At 39.8% G+C, this 27,563-nt stretch overlaps 1 protein-coding gene and 1 long non-coding RNA gene across 3 annotated transcripts; one reads left to right on the top strand and one right to left on the bottom strand.

Moving 5' to 3' along the window:
• Positions 1-935: 935 nt before the first annotated feature.
• Positions 936-2,684, bottom strand: LOC124979619 (uncharacterized). The gene is made up of 2 exons (XR_007107654.1): positions 1,919-2,684; positions 936-1,785 (listed from the first exon to the last, which is right to left on the bottom strand). It is a non-coding gene; the product is annotated as an uncharacterized LOC124979619 (long non-coding RNA).
• Positions 2,319-26,024, top strand: Aldh3a2 (aldehyde dehydrogenase 3 family member A2). 2 transcript variants are annotated; one of them, XM_047544068.1, is made up of 11 exons: positions 2,319-2,683; positions 4,118-4,349; positions 5,105-5,190; positions 7,073-7,281; positions 8,528-8,645; positions 10,596-10,737; positions 12,415-12,581; positions 14,391-14,490; positions 18,862-19,097; positions 20,050-20,166; positions 22,455-26,024. In XM_047544068.1, the coding sequence occupies exons 1-10, from the start codon at positions 2,531-2,533 to the stop codon at positions 20,128-20,130; spliced, it is 1,524 nt and encodes a 507-aa protein (XP_047400024.1). In that variant the 5' UTR covers positions 2,319-2,530; the 3' UTR covers positions 20,131-20,166; positions 22,455-26,024. The 2 variants fall into 2 exon arrangements, with proteins under 2 accessions (XP_047400024.1, XP_047400025.1); XM_047544069.1 differs by lacking the exon at positions 20,050-20,166 and having other exon boundaries at positions 22,455-24,452.
• Positions 26,025-27,563: the final 1,539 nt, after the last annotated feature.

The raw sequence follows: 27,563 nt of genomic DNA, 5'->3' as shown, positions 1-27,563 counted from the left end.
CTAATGAAAAAGGGTGTCAGTAGAGGAAAGGGACCGGGGGCTGGGGGGGGTTTGAAAATGTAAGTAAGTGATATTGGCCAAATTATATTGTTATATTGAGTGTATGTATAAATATGTAACAACAAATCCCATTATTATGTACAATTATAATGCACCAATAAAAACGTGGAAAGGAAAAAAAAAGAGGGAGTATCCTACAAAAATAGGTATACCCAGAGGCAAGGACATACAGGGTTTTAAAATATGGTGTGGGCTTTGGATTTTATTCTCAGTGTGATTGGAAGCTGTTGGAGTTTTGAGCAGGGGACTAATAAAGTCAGGGTGCCTTCTAAAGGATCAACAACAGCTAGGTGAAGAAGTAGGCTATAGCAAAGTCCATCAGTCAGAGACTAGTCACAAAGTAGAAAACAATCTATTATTTCATAATGGGTGAATTTTAAGAGTAACAGATGTCAAAACAAAGAATGGGGTGGTACCAGAGATCAAAAGCTTCTACAAATACCCCTGGCTGGAACCCAGAGGGCTGAACCAGCTCCTGTGCTAAAGTCAAAATTAAAGACAGGCAATTAATGTGGAAGAGGTGATTGGGTCTGATAGAGAAAAGGAGGCCTCTGTCTACTAGAAAGGTGTCACTTTGACCAAGGAAGGAACTCCTAGAGTCAGGAATAAGCCAGGTGGCACCAGAACCTACAAAATGTCTACGCATTCTGTGTCCCTGCAGTACAGTCTATAAAAAGGCAAGTGTAGAACTGAGAAATAATAGATAAACTACCTCCAAAGAGGCAAAAGCAGAAGCAGGGAGACCATTAGGAGGCTCTTGCCATACATAGTTCAGGTGAAAAATGATTACTGTTTAAACTAGGGTAGAAGTGGTTAGATTTAATATATATTTTAAAGACAGTCAAAGAGAACAGTCAAGGACTTCAGTTTGAGTAAACCGGACAAAGGACAGTATCATTTATTGAGACAGGGAACACTGGCAGATGCATACATTATATTTGGTGGAGAAGAATAAAGAGTTTGATTTAAAGTTAAGACTCCTATTACAAATTCAAATGGAGATGAATAGAATGTGGTTGAATATACCCTTTGGAATTCAGAGGAAAGGTTGGGATTAGAGCCTTCTCTGACCGATATTCATAGTGACTGGGAAAAGAGGACCAAGGACCGAGTCCCAACGGCACTTGAACATTTAAAGAGAACAGAAAGGGGAGAAAGATCCAGCAAAGAAAAACCTAGAGGACTCCAGTGGTCTAAACAAAAACCAGAAGAGTGTGGGGGGTGGGGGTGGGGGATGAAAACAAAAACAAAAAACAAAACAAAAACCAAACCAACTTTTTCTAGAAATGAGAATGACCAACTGTGCCAAATGTTGCTGAGTAGGACAAGAATGAGAACTAAGCTCTCCTTTTGGATCTGCAAAAACTAACTGGGAAGGAAAACCTGAATAGCGTGGGTTCCCCATTCGGCGGAGTTGTGCTCTAAAGGTGAGCAGCAAACCGGGATGATATGCAGCCAAGAAAGGGAGGGAAGTTAGGGATGCGGTTCAGTGGTCAAGTGCTGGCCCTGGGTTCCATCCCCACGGCCGTCCCCCAGCAAAACAAAACAAAAAAGCCTGGGAGACAATAATGTTCATTAAGTATATTTCTGGAAATGATCCCTGTGCTAGCAATACAGGAGATGAAGACCTGACTTCCTGCCCTCGAAGGAATTTCTGAGCTCCATCTGCGACGCTGTCAAGTCGTGGCAGCTAATTCGTGAAGGGCAGGCTAGAGCTGGGGGCAACTGGAGATAAGAAGGGGTAAGGGCAGGTCCTTCCTCTTCCTTGTGGCCTCGGGGGCTGGTGGCTTGTTTCTGACGCGGGGCTGGGCTGGTTTCGGGCACCCACCCTCCCACCCCGCGCCGAGGCCCTGCCCACCTAATCCCAGCGCGTCTGGCAGCCCCAGGCCTCCTGATTCTGTTAATTCAGCCACATCTGAAGAGCCACATAATGCAGGAGGAAGGAAACCCGCTTTCCAGGGCGTCTCGGTGTGTGGGCCGCATTCTCTGGGCGTCTGGGTACTTCCTGCCCGATGTCCGGCTCTCCTCAGCTGCTCGTCCTCTGAAACTCAGCTCATTCTCGAAGAGTACTCTTCCCTTTTTCTGGAACCACCCATGGGTTCCTTTCCCCGCCAGGCCATCCTCTTTACTCACCTCTGCACCCGAAGGCCCCCCTGCCGGGCTTGTGGTCAGAGCCAGGGAGCGGGCGGGGGCCGCGCGGTCACGTGGGCCGCCAAGACCAATAGGCACGGGGCTCGGGGTTGAGCTTAGCCTTGCTGAGCTTCTGTGGGGCAGTTGGACTTGGCCGGCGGTGAGGCCGCGGGGGATCTAGCACTTAGTGGGACAGGTAAGGGGCGGCCTGGGGTCAGCGGTGGGGGTCTAACCCGGAGAACGCCTGAGAGGAGGAACAGTGCCCGCTAGCCCCAGCCTCCATCCGGTTCGCCACGCCCCAGCGCCCCGGGAGCTTGCCTTTTTTCTTCAGGACCAGACCATGGAGAGCCAAGTCCAGCAGCTTCGACAGGCTTTCCGGTCCGGCCGGTCGCGACCCCTGCGGTTCCGGCTGCAGCAGCTCGAGGCCCTGCGGAGGATGGTGCAGGAGTGCGAGAAGGACATCCTGGAGGCCATCGCCGCGGACCTGTGCAAGGTAAGTGCGCGGAGGGAGGGGCCGGGATGACAGTCTCGCGAAGCCGTACTCCGGAACCAATTTCCGCCCGAACTTTTGCTTTTCTGATTATGCAAGCACTGTGGGAGTATTCGTTCCAGGAGTACAAATAAAGAAAAAATTTCATGTCGATTTTCCGATTCTCCCAAACCTCCAGTCTTGCTTAGAGCCAGCCCTTGTTGTATCTGCAGATATACTGAAAGTGCATGCGTTTCCTGACCTCCATAGTTCCTCTTCTGAGAATTTCTTTTTATATTCTTGCCCATTTTTCTGTTGCATTTGTGGTCCTTTTCCTTATGATTCGTAGGAACTTTTTGTATATTCTGGACATCTGTAGTTTTTTAGCCTGACTTATAGCAGATATTTTTCTCCAGGTCTAATCTTGACTTCTAACCTTGTTTATGGTTTCTTTTGTAGACAGTGGTTTTGGGGGGATATCGTTTTTGCACTCAGATTTTTCTTCATTTCTTTGTACATTATTAGAGTAGTGCTCCTTAAATTCTGCACTGATGGTCTCACCTGGGGATCTTGTTACAACACAAATTATTACTCAGTAGATCTGGGATGAGGTCTGAGATCCCAAGTTTCTAAAGAGGTCTCCTGTGATTCCCTGCTGCCTCTTTTGGAAGCACACTTTGTGTAACAAAGTTTTAAGTAGTATTTAGGGTATAAATATATTACCGTGTTTTCTAATATCACTTTCCCCTTGTTTTTTCTTTTTATGTACATTCTAGGCATAGCAAGGCCTTCTTCTGGGTTTATGATTCTTCCTTTCTCCATCAAAGATTATTTCAAGGAGTAGTAACAGTAGTAACTATAAAATTTCCTTTGGAGTACTTATGGGGGAGAGGGACTGTGATATTAAATAAACAAGGTGGGGTAATTAAGAACAGCTGTGAATCATTTATTCATTCTATAAGCACCAAATATTTGTGTGTGTGTGTGTAAGTACATGATTACTGAAGAAATACAATAAGTTCCCATCTCTTAAGAGCTTTAAACTTAGCTGGGAAACAGAACATACACAGGTAAAATGTGTGTATAGTTATAAACCAGTCTGTTAAAGGTGAAATATTAAGATTCAGGTCAAAACCATAACTACTGTGATAGATAAAATGTGATCAAGGCAGGGCATTATTAATCAGGAAGGTCTCCTGGAGAGAGATAATATTTAAACCTAGTTTTAAAGGACTTAGATTAACAGAGGAGGATTTAAAAGCATTGAATATATTAGAGAGGAAGTTAATAAGTTCTAATAGAGGACTTGGAGCATCAAAAGAAATCTGGATGGCAAACCAGCTAGTGTGGTAACACATTTGTTGTCACTATAGATGTACCTAGACTGGGGCTTTTGAGGTTCACGTGCAAGTCTGTTGCACTCATTGTGCCAGGTTAACTTTGATTTTCTTCTAACAGAGTGAATTCAATGCATACAGTCAGGAAGTCATTACTGTCCTCGGGGAAATTGATCTTATGCTGGGGAATCTTCATGAATGGGTTACTGCTAAACCAGTTAAGAAGAACTTGTTCACTATGCTGGATGAGGCCTATATTCAACCAGAGCCTCTGGGAGTCATACTGATTATTGGAGCTTGGAACTACCCCTTCGTTCTCACCATGCAGCCGCTGGTGGGAGCCATTGCTGCAGGTCTGGTGTCAGCTTATGTTCTCTATACCTTATTAGATGGGATTATTCTCTCACATTGGTTGTAAAGTACGGATCATGGCTTATTAAGTACATTTACTTTGGTGGTTTGTCTTGGTTTATACCAGAAGTGTAATGAGAATTCATAAATACATATTTTTAAATGAGCTGCTGACAAGATTTGAATGACTGGAGTAACTGGGAAATGAACCTGTGAAACTGAAAGGCATCTAATGAGTCAATAGGCACAGAAGTTTGGGGTCAGGCATTCATATTTAATGTGATTTCATTTGCTGACTCTGGCCTTGAATGTACCATTTGATTCTGTCTGACCAGTTTTCTTTATTCAGATAAAGGCTCTGAGAGTAATACTAGCTTGGGGTGTATACCAAATGCCAAGAGATTGATTTCTTACTTTGGAGAATCCAGATTGACAACTTTATGTTGACATAGCCTGTTTGCTCATTACTTCCAGGGTAGAGAGTAGAATCCATGAGCAGAATTGGGAGAAAAATGATAGCTGGAGGAGTGGGAAAGGCTAGAGATATATGAATTAAGGAGTTAACAGTAAAGAAGGAGAAAATGAAAAGGAAGAGGAAGTGAGACAAGCTCTGATGTTCCTTGATGAAGACCAGATTTAAAACACTGCAAAATAATTGGAATACCTAACCTGTAACCCCTACATGAACATTATTTGGGTAGCCATAAAAATGACTGAAGTATTTGATATTACTGTTCTGATTTTTTATTTTGTTTAGGAAATGCTGTGATTATCAAGCCTTCTGAACTAAGTGAAAATACATCCAAGATCTTGGCTAAGCTCCTCCCTCAGTATTTAGATCAGGTAAGAATATCTTGAACTATTTCAACACATCTGTTCATATTGGAAGGTACACATTTGATTTTCCCATATGTCTTTGCTAGCTCGGGAATTGTTTGCAGTTTCCTTAAGCCTTCAACAATTGGCTTACCTTATAAAAGAAGATAAGTTCCAAATTACACTATGGAATAACCTGTCTATTGTGGGTACACAATATATTTAGGCCTGTGGCTTCATAAACACCCATGCTATTTACACATATTCTTCTACAATATGATGTTTTGGATTAATCCTTATTTGTACCCACATGATTTTTAATGAATTACTTAATGAGGGGCTAGCACTGTGCTGGATGCTAGTTTATTTTTGTCACTGATAATCTGTTTTGTTCTAAAAGAATATAATGCTGTATTATTATATAAGAGTACTTCTGCTTTTCAAAAGGGCACACTTGTATGAAAACTACAGAAAGTAAATTCTCACTCTGAGTTAAAGTGCTGGCATTGAAAGTGTCAAAGTCTGAATAAAGAAAATTATCTCCATGGCCGTTGGGTGATTTATCCCTCTGTCTGAGTCAGAGTTTCTCATGCTCTTCTAGGGAGGAAGATTGTGACAAATTTGGGACTGTTGAGTTCCACATGAAATTGCTGTGGAATTCATTTAGCTTTCAACAGCAAGGCAACTTTAAAATATACTGCCTGTAGTGTACATATTAATTTATAATGACCTTGAGACCTTCTCTGGCTCTTGGAATAACATTGTTTTCTTTGTTGTCTTATCATGACAGCCCACAGAACAATTTTGTTCTAATAGCTGTGGTTATCCAATCCAGAAGGATGAAATGGAAGATAGTGAGATATCATGAATTGAGTAGGACATGGAACCAAAAGATGGAAGATTAAGGTCCTGCTTTTTCCCTCATCAGGGGTAAATTAAACAGTAGTTGACTCTGTCCAGGCAGGGAGGGAAATAGGCCTTAATCTGCAGTTAGCTTATTATGGAGTCCATCACGTATGCTGTGGATATGAAGCCACAGAAAAATTAAAATTTGAAAGTGTTGTGCAGTTGAAACATGAAGTGAATGAGAACTAATTAGCCTTTCAAAGAGAAGGAGATCCATAAGCCAGCTTTTGCTTCACACTCAGGACTCAGAATCTTTTCAATATTTCCCTCTGTCTTCCTTCTTTGCCATTTGTTCACAGTTGTTTTTCATGCTATTATCCAAAGTAGTCTTTCTTTTAGAGTAGCTGCTAATAATAGCACAGTGCATCTAAAGGTTCAGTTCACAGAAACTATGTGAATTCTCCCACTAACAGATAAGAAGACTGAGGCTCAGAGATATCCAGTAGCTTGCATTAGTGAGTGCCAGAGCCCAGAATCAGTCCGAATGTACTTCAAAAGTGAGCATTCTCAGTCCCATGCTATATATATCATTCATTCAGCAGAAATGAACTTGGTTTCTTTCTTGGACTAAGCCCTGTTCTGCTTTGTATATAGAGAGAATATATAGATTAAACCAAGCACCTGGGACCTGTCGTGTGATCATTGATAGTAACCACTTTCTCACCCAAGTCCTCAGCTTCTGCACAACACCTTTCTTTTCTCTCATGCATTTCCCTGGTTATATTCAACCATTTGCTCTTGTTTGTGCCTTCATTGCAAGCTCATATAGAAAAAAATGGTTCTTTCTGGGTCAGTTTCACATAGGTTGATCAAAGTTCCCAGACACCAGCAGACACTATGTCTTCAATTTGTCCTCATCATTTTCCTCTTCCATCTTTACAGGCATTTATCTCAGTCTCCTGGTTTTACTGAATATTACATGTTAATGTTGAAGAAATTGCTGACATGTTAGACCATAGGATTAATTTGGCAATGTAAGAGTTTATGGTTCTCTTTCTTTGAGGATCTGTATGCTGTTGTTAACGGTGGTGTTGAGGAAACCACAGAGCTTCTGAAACAGCGATTTGACCACATTCTCTATACGGGAAATGCTGCAGTTGGAAAAATTGTCATGGAAGCTGCTGCCAAGCATCTGACCCCAGTGACACTTGAACTGGGAGGGAAAAGTCCATGTTACATTGATAAAGATTGTGACCTGGACATTGTCTGCAGGTGAGTCTGGGTCTGGTTTTCTGATTTTCTCAGCACAATGGAGACTTTTCCTAATAGATTAATGTAATCCTTTGCACTTGAAACCCATGCCTTATGGTTCCAAGATATGTCATTAAGTTTTTGTGGTCAAAGTGCTGAAGAGTAATAGAAGTCTTTCACAAACTATCTTTTGATGCCACTATCAGAAATGATGAGCCATGGGTTCTGATATTGTATAGATGTCCTTAGGAATATTGGGAAAGTTCTTTCTTTCCTCAAGATTACAGATAAATCTGGTGAGAAATTTTTTGTTCTCTTAGCCAGAGATCCAGGAAGTATATAATCCAAAGTATTGTGTGTACCTAGCAAAACCTTTAAATTCTCAGTTGAAGAGGTATTATGTTGTTGTCTTAACTGAGGTCCTTTTTTGACAGAAACCAATATTCTCTGTTAACTTTGAATAGCATCTTGCAGTCAAGAACTAGAATATAAAAGGATTCAGGTTCTCTTCTTGAGGGTTTACTACCAGGAAGTGCCTGAAACACAGAACCAACTCTGCTCTGGGTGTTGTGGCTTTCTCTTCCTTTCAGAGATGGGGAGCCAAGAAGGAGGTAGGGAGGCAGGTCAGGGTTCCAGGTGGGCTTCATAAGTAGAACATGAGAACCTCTGTCAGTGAATGTTGAGGTCATGGCCTCTCTCCATACATAGGAAGGGTTTTTCAGTGGGAAGGGCTCCACATAGAGGGAAGTGGTTGTTGATACTGACTGTGTCCTGCTTTACTGCCCGCACATCTTGCCAGCAATAGCTATAGCCACGGCCAAAAGCAACAGAGTCTTAAGCTAACTCTTTTCATCCAGGACAGCCTTTTGGCTGGAGAAGAGAAGGAAAGGGGTGTTAGAAGGCTCTTTCTCAAACATCATTGCCCTATGTAAACGTATGATTACACAAATGGTATGCCTTGACTCTATGTACAAATAGAGAAACAACATGTATCCCATTTGTATACAATAAAAAAAAAAAAAAAGAAGGCTCTTTCTCCTTTCCTGAGTCAGGCAGTGACTTTACTGCTTTTCAAGTACTATTTCACATGAACTGACTTGAAAACCTTCCTGCCAACTGATTTAGAGATGAATTTTGTTTTTTGTTTTGTTTTAAAAATATTACCAACTAAATATTGAATCTATTTTGGTTGGAAAACTTTCAGACAACACAAAGTATGTAACAAATGAAAATTTGAATTTTATAGCTAATCTAGGTTTTTTCCTAGACGCATAACCTGGGGAAAATACATGAATTGTGGTCAAACCTGCATTGCTCCTGACTACATTCTCTGTGAAGCCTCCCTCCAGAATCAAATAGTGCAGAAGATAAAGGAAACCGTGAAGGTCTGTGTTTTAATACATCTGATTCCACCAATTTCAGTAATATAAGGAATCAATGAACTATTTGCAGGCAGCATCCCCATCCCTCCCAGGAAATTTCTAGAAGCATATATGCCTGAATGAACTTATCAACCAGTTAAAAATGCTCTGTGTACCTTTTATAAGAACGGGCAATAGGAGAAAAGTTAGGTTGATGTAAATCCACTGTCTTTGATTTGTTGATTAATTGTGGCATATTCTTAAAAAGAATAAAAGTAAATAACTGTAATTTTTTGGGGGGGAGGTACTGGGAGTTGAACTCAGGGCCTTGCACCTGCTAAGCAAGCTCTCTACCACTGAGCTATATCCTGAGTCCTTTTAAATTTTCAAGATAGGATCTTGCTAAGCTGTTGAGACTGGCCTTGAATTTGTAATCCTTCTGCCTCAACCTCCAGAGTCACTGGGATTACAGGCGTGTACCACCATACCCAAGCTCTTTGTCTGTAGTTTGAAGAACATTACCAATTCCTTGTAGCATAATCAGAGACCTTTTGGCATATTGGCCTTTGCTGATTAAAGATATCAGTTTTTGTATATGTATAAGGCCTGGATGGCCAGTTGTTTGAGGGAGTGAGTTAAACAAATACCCACTTATAGAGTACCCTTTAGGTGGTTTTCAATTTTATAGGATGTTTAAAGTAAAGTTCTGAGTGAGGGAACCAAAGAAGGTTTCATGGTAGTATCCTGAGCTACGATTTGAAAGAAATGTAGGAATGTAGGATTTAAGTTGGTAGAATGGAATGGGTTTACCCATATTGCTGAGTTCAGTGGTGGGAGAGGGTTGCTGTGCACCCTTTCTGAAAGAAATTGTTGGAACAATTGTTACTTGAGCACTAGAAGGAAGGAACAAGAACACCAAAGAGGGATGAAGCATCAGAGAATGAAAATTATGTACCAGGAAGTTGAGGGAGGTAAGATAAGGTGCTAAGGTCTTAATGTGGTTATTGGACATTAGTAATGGGACTGAAATATGGACCCAGACAAGGAGAACATGAAAGTTGGCCAGATACCAGGGACTGTGGGATGGAAGAAGAGTAATTAAAGACACCTATGAGATTGAAAATATTTCAGAATTGGCAAATTGCTCAGTTGAGTATGGTGATAAATTCAGTTTCAAAGGAATAGGGCCCCTTTGTCTTCCTTTGAGACATTTTCACATTGGTTCTCATCTGAGCTTCATATTAGAGTCACTTCAGAGCTGTTTAAAAGTAAGTTTTCAGTCCTTATCCTCCAAAGATCAGGTGGTCTGGATCCTTCAGGTGATTTTGTGATGCAGTTAACCCTGAAACCCACTGTTGGTAGTCCTGGACTTTGGACCCAAGAACATGCATTTCTGCAAGCTGCCAGCGTGATTCTGCTACTCAGACTTGAGAGTTGCTCGTGGTTGGGGATGAGTGAATAATGTTCATTTTGATTTGAGATTAAATCTGGAGCTCTCACAAGGCTTTGAAATAATGCAGCAATTCAATAGTTTTGGGTTTGTTTTACCCAATAAATATTGATTGTATATTTATTGTGGTTCTTTGACCTTGGTATTTCCTAAAGCTGTATTTTGATCCTCGAATGGTTTCACTGTCATCTCTGACTGGTAGAAATACCAGTCCAGAGAAGACGTAAGTCAACAAAATAGAGCAAGACTTGTTCTCCAACACCTGCTTCCACATTCACCCTATGGTAGATTGCAAGAAACTTCCTAGGAACCTACTAGAACTATGGAAAATAATAGATCAGTTGGGGGTATGTTTTATTTCTTACCTTAGACCTTCCAAAAAGCTTAAAACTTATTGCTATTGTACTACTACTACTGTGAAGATATAAAACCAGATTGATTTTCAGGCATAAGTGGATATGGAACTCAAAGAAATTGAAAAATGAGTTTGTGACAATTAAATACTCTTTTTTTAATTTCAATAGGAATTTTATGGAGAAAACATAAAAGAGTCTCCTGATTATGAAAGAATCATAAATCTTCGTCATTTTAAGAGGATACGAAGTTTGCTTGAAGGACAAAAGATAGCTTTTGGTGGGGAGACTGATGAAGCCACACGCTACATAGGTAATGGAAACTTACCTTTTTCTATGGGAAAATGACAACTTGGCAGTTTTTACTTACCCTACTTATTGACCCTAAGTAAATTATTATTTATGCATAGTATTTCATTATTAAACTATTAAATACTGCTTTCTAGTATACTGCTTTTCTTAAGAAATATTTTTAAATGGATGAACATATGCATGTTTAATACCACTTGTGTTGCACTAATTTTTTCATAATTACATGTATATTATCTGTTTTTTAAAATCCCTAATGACCCTGAGAAGCAGAATAGAACTTTACAATGATCTTGCATTCGTGGATGGGAAAGCAGCACAAAGAAAGAAATAGCTTCATCAAAATTCCACAACTAGCCCAATGTCATTGAAAAAAGCAAAAATAATATTTTGATTTGTAATGCTTAACTTTATTATTTGTTTTTTCCTTGTGGTTTTTTTTTTGCTATAAATATGTATTACTTTGAATTTAAACATGTTCTTCTAAAATAATATATAAAGCAATTATAGAAATATGACACATTGTTGGCAAAGAATCTGCTCCAGATTGCTTTACTTAACCTTTCTTATCCTTTAGGATGTTGCAAGAAATCAAAACAACAACAACAACAACAAAAACCCAACTTAAAACAATAAAACTTGAAGGACTTAAGTAATAAGGAGAAAGTTATTCTTTTATAATAAGCTGTCCTAGTCTCTCTTGGACTGGATAATTCACTGACTCAGTGATATCCTTAAAATTCCCTTTATGCATCTTTTTCTTCTCCATCCTTTCTATAGCAGCTATGCCCACTTCTAGCTAGTAATTGGCAAGAAGAAGGGGCTATCATAAGTTGCTTTGTCTAACTAAAAGGTCCCCCTGAGCTGGAACTCTGTTATTGCACCTGAGCATACAACTATGCTTAGGAGTTGGGAGGCCCAAACCAGATTGGTTCTGTGACCCAAGGAAGATGTGGGTAGTGAATTTGGGAAAGCAGCTTGTATACCCCAGGAGTACTGCTACAAAGAGCTGACCTCAGCCATGCTACCAAAAGAACCAAGTAGAAAGTAGGGATAAAGAAATAGAGCTAACTTGTTATTTTCAGATGTTTCTCTTAGTTACTGATCCTGTTTATTTACAGGGTCTTCTTGAATACCTAATTGATGGCTTTACCTTGGCATGAATGCTGGCACATTGCACAGCTTATTCAGCATCCATTTTGCTCTTCTTTCTTGTGCACCTTCCCCGTTGTAGACAAAATAGGGAATCTTGACCTTCTAAGTTTGGTTTCCTAATCTAACAGAGTTGTAATAATATGCATGAAAGAACTTTAATTAAGAAGAAGCAATATGAAGAGGAGCTATCAGTGTTTTCAGAAAGACCAGTTCAGAGAAAGATGTAAATATAACCTATGGTTAAATATGCTCTGACTTGGAACATGGTTAAATGTGAATAAGATATATTTTGGTATGTATCTTCCTCTTGGTTTGCACAAGAATCCCTAGTCCACTTGCTTTGAAAATTCTTAATTGGATAGTTCAGTCACAAAACCAGGGCTGGCACCTGATAAGAGGACTTTTTTTTTCCCAAAAGATATGACTTGGGTGGGAGAGAGTGGAGGATGGGTAGGCGACCCAGTGAAACAAAAGTAAGGTGAGAGTTTTGCATTTTTGTCTCATTTTCATTTTATTTTCTATTTAGCCCCAACAATACTTACTGATGTTGATCCTGAGACCAGAGTGATGCAAGAAGAAATTTTTGGACCAGTTCTTCCAATAGTCCCTGTGAAAAATGCAGATGAAGCCATAAATTTCATAAATGAACGTGAAAAGCCCCTGGCTCTCTACGTGTTTTCTCATAACAACGAGGTAAACTTTATAGAAAACAGCTCAAACTTTATAGAAAACAGCTCACTCTCATGAATGACTGTCATGTCATATTTCCAAAGTCTACCAAATGAGTTTATATTCATAGCTTGTTGTTTTGGGTGATGAGGCCCTGGGGTTATCCCTGCATCCTTCCCTTGTTCCCTGGAGTCAGATCTGAGTCCACAGGGATGAGTGTCACGAGTCTTTTTGACTCATAAACACCTGTATAATTGGGAAACTTGTAAGTACTAGCAATCAGTGCTTTTGTGACATGAATCCATAGGGCATTGCTCTATGAGAACCTGTCCTCGTAATCAAAATGGCATTCATAGCCATTCAGATGCGGCTGCATAGGACAAAGATCTTTGGCACCATCATAAATAATTGTGATACTTTGAATTTCAGTTTCTCAAATTACATTACTTTTCTGTTAGAATGGTGAACTCATACAGTCTAGCATCTGTGCCACTTTCTGCATAGCTCACTCATTTGTGTCTCTGGGTAATGGGCTACTGCTAAAAAACAGTGGCCACTTTGTGGGCACTCTCCAAAGAAGTGGGAAAAGAAAAAGGGGGAAAATGGAACCAGTCAGTCTGAGGAGTTCATGAGCCAGGTGTCTTCTGGATAGTTCTGCTGGTAAAGGAGCAGTTAGTTGTTCTGTGATAGCTTCTGAAGCTTATGATGCTAATGAGATATAATTAGCGATAAATACTTGAAGTGAGATGATATGTAGAGCTCAGAAAAGACTGAGTTTTTCATAGAACAGTGGTCTGTCATTTAAAATGACTGTGGATAGATAATGTGGTGAGTGGGAACTCTGAAGCCTAAAGTCTCCTGACCAGGGTACGGCTGGGTAGGGAGCACTTCCCAGCACTGGGTCACCTGAGTTCACTGCAGCCCAGATTTGACATCTACCCTGAAGAACTCTCAAGGTCTTGTCAGCACTCAGGTGAAATGACACTAGTATTATATCATGACCCTTTTTGGATCTTAGGCCAGCCAACCATTTACTTCTTTAAAAACAGGATGCTAAACCTAAAATCTTGAATATCTTGCATTTCATAAAGACTAATACATTTTAATTGTATGCCATAATTTAGAGCAGAGATTTTTAGACTTCGGATTTCAATTTCTAGAAATCCAAAGATTTTAGAGAGAAATAATTTTTTAAAAATGGAAAATAATCTGAACTATCCCTTATAAAAGCCTTTTGCTCCTCTTTTGTAGAGAAATAAGTCTATGTGGTGATCAAGTGAACAGGCTCCATGAAAGTTCAGGGCTGCCTACTGCAATGTATAGTTGAAATACTGGGAACTGGAAGTGATTTATGCTATTCATTCTTTTAGATTTTGGAATATTTGCATATACATAATGAGATATCTTAGGGATGGGACCCAAGTCTAAACACAGAATTTGTTTATGTTTCATATACACATAGCCTGTAGATAATTTATGTATGGTTTTTATTAATTTTGTGTATGAAATAGTTTCATGGGGTGGAATTGTCTACTTGCAGTGTCATATTGTCACTTAAAATGTTTGGGATTTTTGAGTATTTCACATTTCCACTTTTCAGATTAGAATGCTTAACCTATACTTGATATGTCTGAGAAGTTAGATATCAATCATGTTTGCTAAGTTAACCATAGTTTGTTTTTATTCACTTGGCATGGTGTCCCTAAACTCAAGAACTCCTGCTGGCATGTAAAGAATATGCTTCCCTTCCACACAGTCCTACCTATGAAGAGCTCTGAGTGCTCCCTGAGGTGCAGGTGTCACTGACCTGGATGCCTTTGGTCTATTCCTTAGCTCATCAAACGGATGATTGACAAGACATCCAGTGGTGGTGTGACAGGCAATGATGTCATCATGCACTTCACTCTCAATTCTCTGCCTTTTGGAGGAGTGGGTAAATATTACTTTCTTCTGCTCATAGTAAATTCAGAAGCACTGCATTTCAACAGTCATTTGTGCAGGCTGTTAAAAGAGCTGACTGCTGACTAAAGAGGGGTTTAGTGGGAGAAAAGTAGGGGTGGCTTAAAAGAGAAAGTTGGGCATCCATATGATGATGGAAATGCTGTGAATCTTGACTGCGTCTCTGCTGATATCCTGGTTGTGGTATTGTACCATAGTTTTGCAAGATGTTACCTTTGGAGTAAATTGGGAACATATAAAATCTCTATTATTTCTTACAACTGCATGCCTATTGACAGTTGTCCCAAAATAAATTTAACTTAATTTTTTTTAAAAAGAAAAAAAAAAAAAGAGCTGACTGCTGTAGGTCACTGCATGATTGTTCTCTTCTGAGAGGCCTTCCCCAGCCACCCAGTTAACTGTAGTTTTCCTGATTCCTCCCATCCCAGGGTGAATCTATCCTGTCACCACTTTCTGTCCTCAGTAGCATTGGCTACAGTTGTGGGTACTGTTCATTTCATTGCTTTACTTTTTTATTGTACTCCTATATTTAGGGGATATGAGGACTAAGACCCAATCTCAATTAGTAAGATCTCTCCTCCCCTCCCCTACCTCTCTCTCTTTCTCTCTCAATGAGGTAGTCAAAGAAACATTCAGGGAACAGGCAGCTTCAAAGGATTTTCTGATATCCCTTTGTTTTCCACTCAGAGTAGTTCAGGTGTAATCAGTGACTACCTGTATTGGTTCCCCAGCTCTCTCTGGGGAAGAAGTGGCCTGTGCTTGTCTATTCCTTCATTTAAAGAGAGTGAGACTCCTATGTTCTAGAGAAAATGGGCTGTGGATACAGCCTGGTCCTGGTCATTCCCTTTGGATGTGATCTGCCTCTCTCTTCCCTACCTGAGATGATTGACTCACCTTTTTATTTCTTATTTATTTCTTATTTGGGACCTAAGTGGTAGGCTTAGGCTGCTATATAGTAGCAATAGTACAGAATAATCAATGTGGAGAAATTCTCACAACAATGAGCAAACTATAGAAGCAACTATCTTGAAAGTCCCTGATTTATTCTCTCTAAATGTAATCGCATAAATTGCTCTCTGGGATGAATGGCCAATTTGGCAGAAATATCTGTTCTTGGTTAAGGAAACCTTATTCCATGGCTAAGGAACTCTGGCCTGCTCCCATGAGTGCTAGGGGATGTAAAGATATCACCAGCACGCAGCACAGTACCTGACATAATGGCATACATGATGAGGGAAAGGTGGGGAAAGATTAGGTAGATACTACCATATCCAGACTGGGGAGGGTGGTGGCAGGAGAGATAGGGGTGCATGAAGGAATATTTTGGGAGTCAAGCAGCAGAATTTCCTGATAGAGTGTATGTGAGAGAAGTGGTGAATGGAAGCAAGTAGGGCTCCTGCAATTTTGGCTGGAATAAACATAGTTTATAGCCCAAATTCTTAGAAGATTAGACTCTGTTGTCTATAAGAGCCTCATCTCATCCTGACCCCAGGATTCTGACCCCCAGAGTGCTACTGCAGCAAATCTCTGTCATTGTTCCATATGATGTTACCAGTGCCCCATTTGTACCTTTAAATGATTGGATTTAGTTCCTATCTCTATTATTATCTCTATTATTGATGTGGTATCATCAGTAATACCCTCTTTTAAAAACAAAACAAACCTTTCTCAGCATTGCAAAAGCAATATGGATTTTTTAAAAGAACTTGGAAAAAGAAATAGAAGAGCCTAAAAAATAAAATTTAAATTATTCATAAGCCCACTATATGAAGATAACTGATATATGCCTTACATATATATGTGCACGTATACATAGATTAACTGTTTCACTCAAAGTGGTATCCTATTGTATGTGACAAGTAGTGTGAGTTTTTCCCATGTTAGTATGCTTGCATGTCATGATTGTAGTAACTGCATACTGTTACTGTCAGATTTGTTACCAATTCCTACAGTTATATTTTTGGGTATTATAATTTTTTTGTAATATATCTTTGTGCAATCTCTGATTATTTCTTTAGGAAATATGTCTAGAAGTTTAATCATTGTGTTAAAAGGGTTTATATCTTTTTTTTTCTGAAGTAAAATACTTTTTTTCTTCTGATTCTAGAAGCAACATAGGCTTAATGGCAAAAAGCCTAAGCAATTAAACAAACAAAACACCACAGAGTGTTATAAGGAAATATGCAATAACCTCTAAGCCATAAACTCTTAAATATATGTATAACACCAAAATTTCTGGTATGTAGCTTAGCTTTTTCTTTAGAGTTGCTTTTGACACATCTTGCCATATATCCTTGCAGAGTTGTATTATCTATTTCCATGAATAGTATAGGAATGTCCACTTACACTGGATTATTCCATTACAAAATTGCTAGACAAAAAAGTATACATCCTTTCATTATTAGTGAGAGGAACTAAAGATTCTTGTGAATTTTCTTTTTCTGTCCTGTGATATTTTGTTGTGTTCACTCTTATTGATTCATAAATGACCTTTTTTTGTAAGTAAGAAAATTAGTTGTAGGTCATATCTGTAACAAGTTACTTCTTTCCAGATTGTATTTTGTCTGTCAGTTTTGTCTGTGATTTGAAACTTTTATATAGTCAAATCTGTGAGACTTCAACTTCTAATATGGCTTAGAAAAGTCTTCCCTACTTCAGCATTATAGATATTCATATGTAGTTTCTTTAAATTCTCTAATTTTCTTTTTACATGTAACCATGTGTTTAATTTTGGAATGTTTCATGAGAAAGAATGTACCTTTATTTTTTTTTTTTTCCAAAGAGTAAACTGATGCTGGGACCATCTTTGTCATAATCATCCTTCTATCATCTATATTCAATAAAAACAATTACTTGCTTATCTTTCCCTGAACCAACTCCACAGTTTTAATTTCAGTAGCTTTATAGTTAGCTTTGTAGCTAGCATATAAAATGTGCTTATTATATGCCAAGTATAGAGTTGAGTCTATGCATTTTAGAGATCAGTAGCTAGTAAAAAGTAGAACCAGGGACTGACCCCAAGTTTCCTGTCTCTAAAACCCATATATGCAACTGATCTTGTAGTTTACTCCTCAGGAACAATTCTGCTCAATAAATCCCTTGTTATTATTTTTCAGTGTTCTCTTGCCTATTACCTAAGTGAGTTGAACTTTAAAATCAGTTACCACCTCCTCCTACTCAAAGAAAAAAAAAATACCTTTGAAATTTCCTGGAATTTTGATTAAAATTGCTTTAATCCTAACAAATTATATTGGGAAGAATTTATATCTTTAAAATATGGAGTCTTAGGGGGAAAGTGTTCCATCGCTTCATACAGCTGTTTTATGTCTATCAGAAATACTTTGTAACTTTCTTCATGTGTTGGTTTTTTTTAAGTACTTTTCACCCCATTTTTCTTCCTTAAGTTCTTCATACATTTCCCTCCAGTTCCTTCCTACTTTGGTCATGCCTTTGGCTGGCCTCTTGGCCTCTGCTCTTCCTCAATGTTAGAGTTTCTCAGGGTTTGGTCCTGGAGCCTTATTTGTGAACCATCCTTACTTCCTGAATGATCTCTTCCTATAGTTTTAGCTACCACTTCACCTGTATCCTGGCCCTAAAAACTGCCCCTTGTCCTTTGGTTGCCTCATGGTTCACCATGCCATATACCTGCCATTCTCCCTGCCCAGCACATTCTTCTCCCCTTTGTACCTGTCAGTCTGTGGTACACATAGTATAGTAAGTTAGAAAAAATAAACACTTTCACAGAACTGGCTTCTTAGAGGGCAGAGCTTTTCACTTATTCTCACCCAGCTGCATAACCCTGTCACCCTAGTCTTTGTCACTGTCCAGGGACTTGAAGGAAGCAAGTGGGTGAGTGGGATCTTGGATAAGTAAGTACAGCCTCATCGGGATGATAAGAGTTGAGCTTGTGTAACATCTAGAGTCAGACTGACATATTCTGGCTTTGCCACTCAGCAGTCACGTGACCTTAGGCAGGTTAACTGACCCTGTGAATTCCCTTTCCCTTTTTAGAAACTGAACTGATGGAACTCAATACAGTAGGGTTGAGGTGAGACTTATCATAGAAAATTCATTCAAACTTTTTACATGGTCCCTGCAACCCAAGAAAGGCTTCAAATCCTTGCCTTGCTCTTGGAAAGCATCCTGGTTGAAAGGGAGGTTGATTGTGCTGGAGACAAAGTTGGGGAGGATTTCTTGAAAAGAAACATATTGCAGGCAGAGAAGTTCAATGTGGGCATTCAGGCAGCAGGGAGTGCATGTGGGTTTTCTGGATCTGTGTGGAGGCAGAGAAGTAACCCAGGTCACCTACAGTGGAAACTGTTGTGTCTGTTCTCTCTCTCTTCAGGTTCCAGTGGGATGGGAGCTTATCATGGAAAACATAGTTTTGATACTTTTTCTCATCATCGTCCCTGTTTATTAAAAAGTTTGAAGAGAGAAGGTGCTAACAAACTCAGGTATCCTCCCAACAGCCAATCAAAGGTAGATTGGGCAAAATTTTTCATGCTGAAACAGTTCAACAAAGGAAAACTCGGGCTCCTGTTGTTCACGTTCCTGGGTGTGGTGGTAGCAGTGCTTATCAAGGTGAGTCCCCTTTGCTCATGAGGTGCCAGTTCTGGTCCTGTCCCAGTGACGGCCATCTTAACTTCTTTTCTCCTGTCTTAGGAGCTTCTCTAGTTTTATAAATTAATTCTATCAAGATTCTACATAAACTTTTAGAATCTCAGACAGGTTCAGTGAACTTAGCCTGCTAATCCAACTACTTGTTTTTATAAATAAAGTTCTTGGCACACACCCACATGCACTTTTTGATTTATTGTCTTTGCCTGCTTTCCTGTTAAAATTGCAGAGTTGAATAGTTGTGATAGAGATTAACTGGCTCTCGTGGCCAACATTTTTACAGAACAAGTTTGCCAGTTTCTGATCTAAGAGTTTAAAACACTGTAGAACTTGCTTGCAGAGTCTTGAGCTGTCTAACCCTCTGATCCTTATGGTATTGTTCTTCCCTCTTCAGCTTCAGTTTCCCTCTTGAATGTGCCTGAACTCAGCATGGGGATGGTGGAGATCATTCTGTGGTAGACAGTAGTGGAGGCAAAACAGCTTTGGTGAGGGATATTTTCTGAGGCTTGAGTGTTTTCCCCCATAGTTAACTACTTGATAATGTTTGACTTTAGTGACTGGTTATCATAGAGATGGGCTTGCCAAGAGGCCCTTGTAAAATCTGCCTTCTCCAGGCAGTTTGTGTATATCTGGTGTGAAGGAGAAAATCTGTGGGAAGGAAAGTTAGAATGGAAAGGGGAAAGGCACCTGTGTCCTTGGAGCCCTTGGCCAGCTGAGGAGATGCATTGAAAATATCAACACCACCAGTGAAGAATGGGCATGAAAGAAAGGCAAGATTCAAGTATTTAATGGCAGTTGCTATATTTATATCTGTGTTTTGTGTGAAATTTAAAGGGGGATTGGCTCATCTTATAGTAGCACAGCTTTGTGGAAGTGGAGATAACAGTTACATTTGAAATCATTTGGGTTTTCTCAGAAATACCAAGCTGTGCTGAGGAGAAAGGCCCTGTTGATTTGTCTGGTAGTTCACAGACTGCATTGGTCCAGTGAACAGTGATGAACAGATTTCAAACCCAACTCTGTTAAGAGTGAGGTAGGAACTCCTTGTTTTCTTTCTATACATATGGTAGGCCACATTGGGGGGTATGTTTTTTGTTTTGTTTTGTTTTGTTTTGTTGGTACTTGTTTTTCTCCAGCTAGAGGCTCAGGGGTTTCTGAAAGTAGAATGTTTAAACTTACCTGTCTTACTTCAGACCTTGCCAGAGTATTAAAACTCATCTTACTCACAGTTTTAAAAAGGAGAGGGTGGGTCACTAGGAGTCTAAGAAATGTATAGGGGTAACTTCTGGGCCTATATCATTTCTAGAAAAAGAGTGACCACATGTAAGCCTCATTTCCCTACCCACTCACCTTTCCTGGAGGAAGGGCCTGCTCTTTCAGACCTGTAGTCATCATTTAGACTTTGAATTCCATTTCATTATTTAAGAATAAATTAAAAATTTCTGGGTTATTCAGATTCACTTTGAGTTTTTTAATAAAAAAGTTTGACTTTGGAATTCATAGTGGCAAATGTATTGAATCAAACATAACTTGCAATTTAGGAGGTTTCTGCTTTCACTGTTTTATCTTTCCAAGGGTGGAAATGTGGTTGGAGACAGGCTTGGGTTTCTGGTCATTATCTGCTTATTTTGCTCTTTTCCTGAGACAGTGGACCCCTAGTCTAATATGCATCTTCGTGATTAGGGTAGAATTTCTCAGCCTATTGAACAAGATGGAAAGCCAGGCTAGGTTTGTGCTCCCCAGTCTTGCCCTGTCCCCAGGAAGGCTTTCCCCGGTGCAGTGTAATGTACCAAGTAGGTTTGAATTCACAAGAAGTGTTTGGCAGTCAGGTCTTTCTCTGTACAGATCTAGAGAAGCAATAACATATAGAATCCTTTAGCTGGGAACAAGAATTTGTGGATTTGATTCTTGGCTCAGTTATTGACTTAAGACTTTGGTCAAGGCCTTTCCTGAGCCCTCACTTGGGCCTGAGCTACATGGTACAGAAATGGTCATTAGTGGTTTCCCAGATACTTTGAACTCTTTCTTGCCATTCTTTATCCTACTAACTGATGTATTTGTTGCTCCTATTTTCTTTTGATTCACTTTGGATGGGACCAGGTGAATTTGGTTTTCTTTGCCTCTTTGCTGCTTCTCTACTATGGTTTCTGAGATTTTACTCCTCTTTTTATCAAATCATGTTTACTTTTAAATAAATGACTAAATCTATATTGTGTATTTACTTGTCTTTTTAAAAATATCTTTTTTACTTTTAACTGACATAATGTATACATTTATGGGATGTAACACTTGTATAAATTTTTTGGGGGGGGATGGTACTGGGGATGGAACCCTAGGATTCTTTATCATTGAGCCACATCCCCAGTCCTTTTTATTTTTTATTTCAAAACAAAATTACTCACTAAATTACTGAGTCAAGTCTCAAACTTGAGACCATATTGCTTCATCCTCCTGAGTTGCTGAGATTATAGACTGTGCTACCACACCTGGCTTCTTGTACACAATTTTTAATGATAAGATCAGGGCAACTGGCATCTGTCATCTCATATTTATGATTGCTTTGATAAGTCTTCACTTACTGTAATTATAAACATTTTTCTGAAATTGCTTTTCTGTACATAATAGTTCACTTATTAGATATTTGGATTTCATTTTATTAATTTACTAGAGTTCGGACGGATTTGGAACACAAGTTCACAAAGTAAAGTTTAAAAAAGCTTATAAACTAGAGAAAGCTTCACAGGTGGTCTGAGTTTTGAAGGGTGGATAAACATCATAGGTTAAAGTTGATGAAGACCATACTTCAATAATTAAGTATGATTGCACTTTGAGGTCACAGCACTTCATTAGCTTCAGTAGGATGGATTCCTATTTTTGAATTTTAGAAACAAGTTTGTTTATCAATTTTCAAATTTTGTATAGGTTTCAGCTTCCTGCTTTCAGTGCCCAGCATAATAAATGAGTATTTTCAACTCCTGTCTCCACTTACCATGTTGGTTTTTGAACAGAATACAGCCTCCATCACCACCTATCTTATTGTTACTGTTGAGGAAGGACATAACCCTTTATCTTCAGTTGAAACCACACTTAGACTTCTTAAGGATACATAATCCTTTATTATATAGTGCATTTAAGAATCTCTAAGCACAAGGCCCTGAGTTCGATCCCCAGTACCGCAAAAAAAAAAAAAAAAAAGAAAAAGAGAATCTCTTAAGATGGGGTGTTTGTTAGCATCCTGGTATTTAAGTTGTGTTCCAAGACTATTTGTTGTTGAACTTTTAAATCAGTTAAGTAACCTAGATCTCTTTCTCCTCTTTCCAGGCTGGATACTACTGAAGAATGATCCTATTCAACCTCTTCTATTGAATATTCCTCTATCAATGGCTAATGAACTGATTTTTAACTCCTACCCAAATCAGAAAATACGCAAATATGCCATGACAAAACCTAAAAGTCATTACCACTCACCGTTAATAAAAGTTGCCATTTCAGCCAAATCCCAACATTCCCCAATAATAAGAATAGTTAGGAAACTTATTCTAGATTGTGCTAGGGACAGGAATGTGTTCAGCTAAATCCAAACTCCTTGAACCTGCTCAGTGACTTCTACACTCCAATTCATAGGACATCCCATCCCTTGCCCTTGCTGCTACCATCATTGGGTGAAGCTTTCAAGAACTCATTACTGCCCAGGGATATCAGTAGTCCTCTATAGTCAAAAGAAGTAAGGTTAGATATTCCTGGATCCAGGGGCTGGGGAGATAGCTCAGCTGGTAGAGTGTTTGCCTCGCAAGCACAAGGCCCTGAGTTTGATCCCCAGTACTGCAAAAAAAAAAAAAAAAAAAAAAAAAAATTGTGCGCTAAAACTCGTGTTGGGGGAGCAAGGCTATGAGTGGAGGTTGCTCCTCATCCATTGGGACTTAGGGACTTGACTTCCAGCAGTTAGAGCTCTTCATCCTTTTCCATTCATTCTCCATCATCTGGAGTGTGTTTGGTTTTAACAGTCTGCTGTGGTTATTCTTAAGTACTTTTTGTGAATAATATCACTCAAAGCATCTTACAAAGTCTAGGACTTGCTAGAAAATCTTTGCCAGTTTCATGCAAGTATCACCTGTCTTTGACATGATGTTGAACTTAACATCTTACTGAAACCTAACTAGCATTTTTTTTTAAATGCTATAATTAGAGTAAGTATAAATACTGCCGTGTGCAGTAGCATTTGCCTGTAATTCTAGCTACTTAGGAGGCTGAGACAGAAGGATTACTTGAGTCCAGAAGTTCGAGGCCAGCCTAGGCAACGTGGTGGTAAAATAAATCTTCTCAGGACCCTAAAATTGCAAGTTAGTAGATCTTCGAGGACAAGTCTTTAACCATCTTATTTCTAGAGTACCATACAAGTAAATTTCACTTTTTTAAACCTCAAAGAGATCCCTTTCTGTTCTATTCAACTTGCAGGGCTTAAAATGGGGGAATCATTTCCTGTCACAAAAAAAGAGGCCTTGAATATTAGGACTTTAGGGCTTTAGAGCTTCATGGGGAAGAGACAGTGGATAATATAGAGAAGTTTAGTGAATGCTGTTTAAGTTAGTTGGCCATAATAAAGAGAATGGAGATGGTAAGAGGATCTCCTGAACAAATGGGCAGATCTCACTAGAGCCCGAGGTACCTCATCCAAGGAGGAAAGCGCCAAAGGAGGCCTGTGTGGAATGGCATTCTCTGCCAGGGAGTGCTGTGCTATGCCTTGGAGCTGCTGGTTGCAGGGACTTTGGTTCCTTTGCTTGATATGAAAAGAGACTTGGCCCACTCAATGACAGAATGTAACTTGCACTATCGAATGTATAATCAATTTTGTTAAATAATTTGTTCCATTAAGGCTGTCTAGTATGGTATATCTTTACCACCTTACAAGGTGTCAAGAATTAATCACTGGCCTAATTTAGGAAAACAGTTGTTTAAACTGTGGTTTTGATATAACGATCAATCATAGAATATCTTATATAAAATTTCAATATAGAATTTTCATTTACTATATTAATTGTATTTTGTAATTTCTAGTTAAGCTAAATTATTGGCTTGTCTACTAATATATTCTCCTAAATAAATGATTATACTTCATAAAATTGGCATGAATTTTGTATCATTCTTCATGTGAAATCTCAGACATGCCCTGTTGGAGATAATCCTTTGATCATGTTTTCTTTAACTATTAAATTTTCTCCATTTTTTTCTTTTATCTAACAAAGATGGTTTTTGTTAACTGTCTTTGTTGTACTTTCTCATTTTAAATTCTTAGCCAAAAAATTTTTCTCAGACTTTGATTTCTGCTTGCATGGGGAGGAGGTGGAGAGGGAGAGGGAAAAGGAGAAGAGAGATATTGATTGATGGCTACCTGTGACCTGATTTACCATTGAATCCAAAGATGTTCACCAATCCCAGGTCTCAAAAGCATCCAGAAATTTGGATCAGCACTGAATTCCATCCTGAGGCTCTGTGGCAAAATAATCTTTGCTGCTCTGGTTTTTATCATACCACTGCTATAAGAAAAAGTACAGTATGAGCAAGTATTTCTCTATGATACATGAAAATGCTGGTGGAATGAAAGAACTGGAGAAAAGGTAAGAGATCTATAGACAACCCCCTGCCCTAGCCAGGGTCTTATAGCACCTGTGTGCAGGGGTCAAGGGGTTCCCTGGGCAGGGCCCACTGCTACCTTCTCAGAGAGTTTATAGAGGATCTGAGGACAAACAGGCATCAGGCTATGCCTAGGAAGTGCAATTTATACTGTTAGTGGTTTTTGCAATTTTGTTTTATTTGAATCTTTAATTCAAAGCCATTTATATTCTGTGTGCTCTGTATGTGTATGTGTGTTTTACTGGGAGTAAACCCAGGGGTTTTCTGTGAATGAGCTGCATCCCCAGCTCCTTTTATTTTTTGAGACAGGGTCTAAGTTGTCCAGGCTGGCCTTGAATTTGCAACCCTCCTGCTTTGGCCTCCCAAGTAGCTGGGATTGCATGTGTGCATTACTGTGCCCAGCTTGAAACCATTTATATTCTTGAATAATAGTGACAATCCCGGGACTCTTATTTTTCCAGTGGGCTAATGTCTTCTGAAGAACAGTCCAGGTCAGAGAAGAAATAAACCAATTTGACCACAATAGAATTGCTGATCTGCACTTCAGATTTTTCTGAATGTCACTACAAGGTGCCCAGTGAAGTTCTTTCCTCTTTTTTGAGAAGTGGTTCCAAGTGTTCACCTGCACTGGACGCATGGGTGCTTTTGTAGGGTAGACTATGTGAGTGCACAAATGTATGCTGAAGGTAGCCACATGACTTTCTGCTTGTGTGCTCTTTGGTAGTCCTGATGGCCAGGACTGTGGTGACAAGCCATACTATTACTGTGGCTGATTTCACTCCCAAGCAGCTGTGGGTCTGCTGGTAGGAGCTGCAAGGACAAGGGCTGCCTCGAGTCAGACCTTGAATTTGCCATCCAGGTAATACTATGGGGAGCTGCCTGTAAACTCTGTAGAAGCAAACAGGAGCAAACTTGGTAGTCCTGGAGGTAGGGGTAGAACTTGAGCTTTCCCATCCAGAAGCTGAGGCTGCATTTGTTATGCCATGTGACTGATTCTAAGGCTCAGTGCCTTATAAGAAAAAGTTCCTGCACAATAGGAAAATGTGTGCTGTACTTGCAAGTAAGACCAGAGAAGGAAATATGTGGGAAAGCATCTTGAACTGTGAATTTACTATACAGATAAAGCTTACTACTAAGATCAGTTGAGGAGTATTTGTTTGAACCTGTCCTTGTGATAGCATGTGGCATGTCAAGTGTAACTTTTATGTATGACTTCAAAAGCACTTATTAAACTCTTAATTGATCATATCTTAACGCCTTCTCTTGTGACAATTTAAACTCCCAGAGTTTTAATGAACTGACTACCGCACTGATGAGGGGACAGCCCAGGATGAGATGAAGTTGTGGAGATGTAACCTGTAAGAGATTTGACCTATTTACTCAATGCCTGGTACAAGACCAGCCCTGGGGTGGGAGGGGCCCCTGTGCATCGAAGCTGGGGCATCACTTCATCACATGGAAATTGAGTATAAACCACTGAGCTGCCTTCTGTGGATAGTTGATCAAGGGCAAGCTGGTCTTCCTGGACCAACAACTAGAGGCCAAGAAGTGGCTTTCTGTCTTGGAGTGGGGTTCAGTGGATGAGAACATGAACTTTAACACCTTATGGGCCAATGTTCAGAGACTGTCTTTGACCTCTGCAGGTCATGGGGTAATGGAGAAAGTACCGAAATTCCTTCAGCCTCACTTCCTCAGCTAAGCGTGGGAACACGTGGCTGCCTCTCAAAACTGTTGATGAGAAGTATTTGAGGTAGGACCTGGTACTTCCGTGCTTCGTGAAACAATAGATGTTGTCTTCCTAATGGATCTCATGGCATTTTCATGAAGATAGGAAGAAAAACAGCTTGGGTTTGCACAGTTTCCCTTCATATAAGGTACATGGGGTGACTAGGAGCGATGTTCTGCTGACGTTTGTGTAAGTACTAAAGCAGAAGCACCTGTGACGGCATTACCTGGAGAACAAACCACCATCTCAGGCCCAGACCTGGGGACTGTGCTCTGCTTTCTGAGGCTGCAGCTCCGTATACATCTGAGCTTGAAGGGAAGAGAGCATGCCTATGTCAGCCTACCGCCCTCCTAGTCACCACTGGCCTCGTATTCTCTGCCTTTTAAACAGATGTTAAAGCAGCACATAGCCATCTGTTCATAGCTGTGGATTTTTAATTGATGATTTAAGTCTGTTACCAGTATCTTAATTTTCAAGATGACTTCCTTTGTGCACAAAGGCAAAACCATGTGACAGGATTGGGATCTGTGGGGGAACTACCCTTAGGTGCTCTGCTATGCTTTTCCTGTGTCTGAGAAGTAAAGGCTGCCTGGCCCTGCTTACAGTGTTCATCCAAGAGGATAGTGGGCAAAGTCATTTCATTACCTTATCTAAAATCCAAGCATACTAGTGGGTGCTTATCTGGTTTCAGGTTAGTTGAGTTGAGCTCTTTGCTTTTGTTTCATTTTCAGCAGTTGGGCCATCTCAAAAGGCTTGGCTTTTGCATTTCTTTTTGTAACTGTGGAGAGTGCTCACACTGGTCAACTACAATGTCAGGAATAAATGCTGAGGCTCCAGTGTCCCCTCCACATTCCCCACAGCTTATTCCCTAGAGCACCACTGCCAAGTCCTGATGCACTCTGCCTATGCTGGCCAGGGGCAGCGGACCCACTCACTACCTCTGCAGCCAGCTTTCTGTTCAACTAGAAGGGATAAATTGAAAAAAATAAAAATAAAAGTAAATTTAAAAGGTGACACAGGCCAGCATGCCTATGCAGAGGCCTGTTGGAGACAAGTGCCAAAGTGCATGTCAG

Source organism: Sciurus carolinensis, chromosome 3 (genome assembly GCF_902686445.1).
Source record: "Sciurus carolinensis chromosome 3, mSciCar1.2, whole genome shotgun sequence".
Classification (NCBI taxonomy): domain Eukaryota; kingdom Metazoa; phylum Chordata; class Mammalia; order Rodentia; family Sciuridae; genus Sciurus; species Sciurus carolinensis.
Note: the sequence above shows the minus strand (reverse complement) of the source record. Positions and strands in the feature narration are given on the sequence as shown.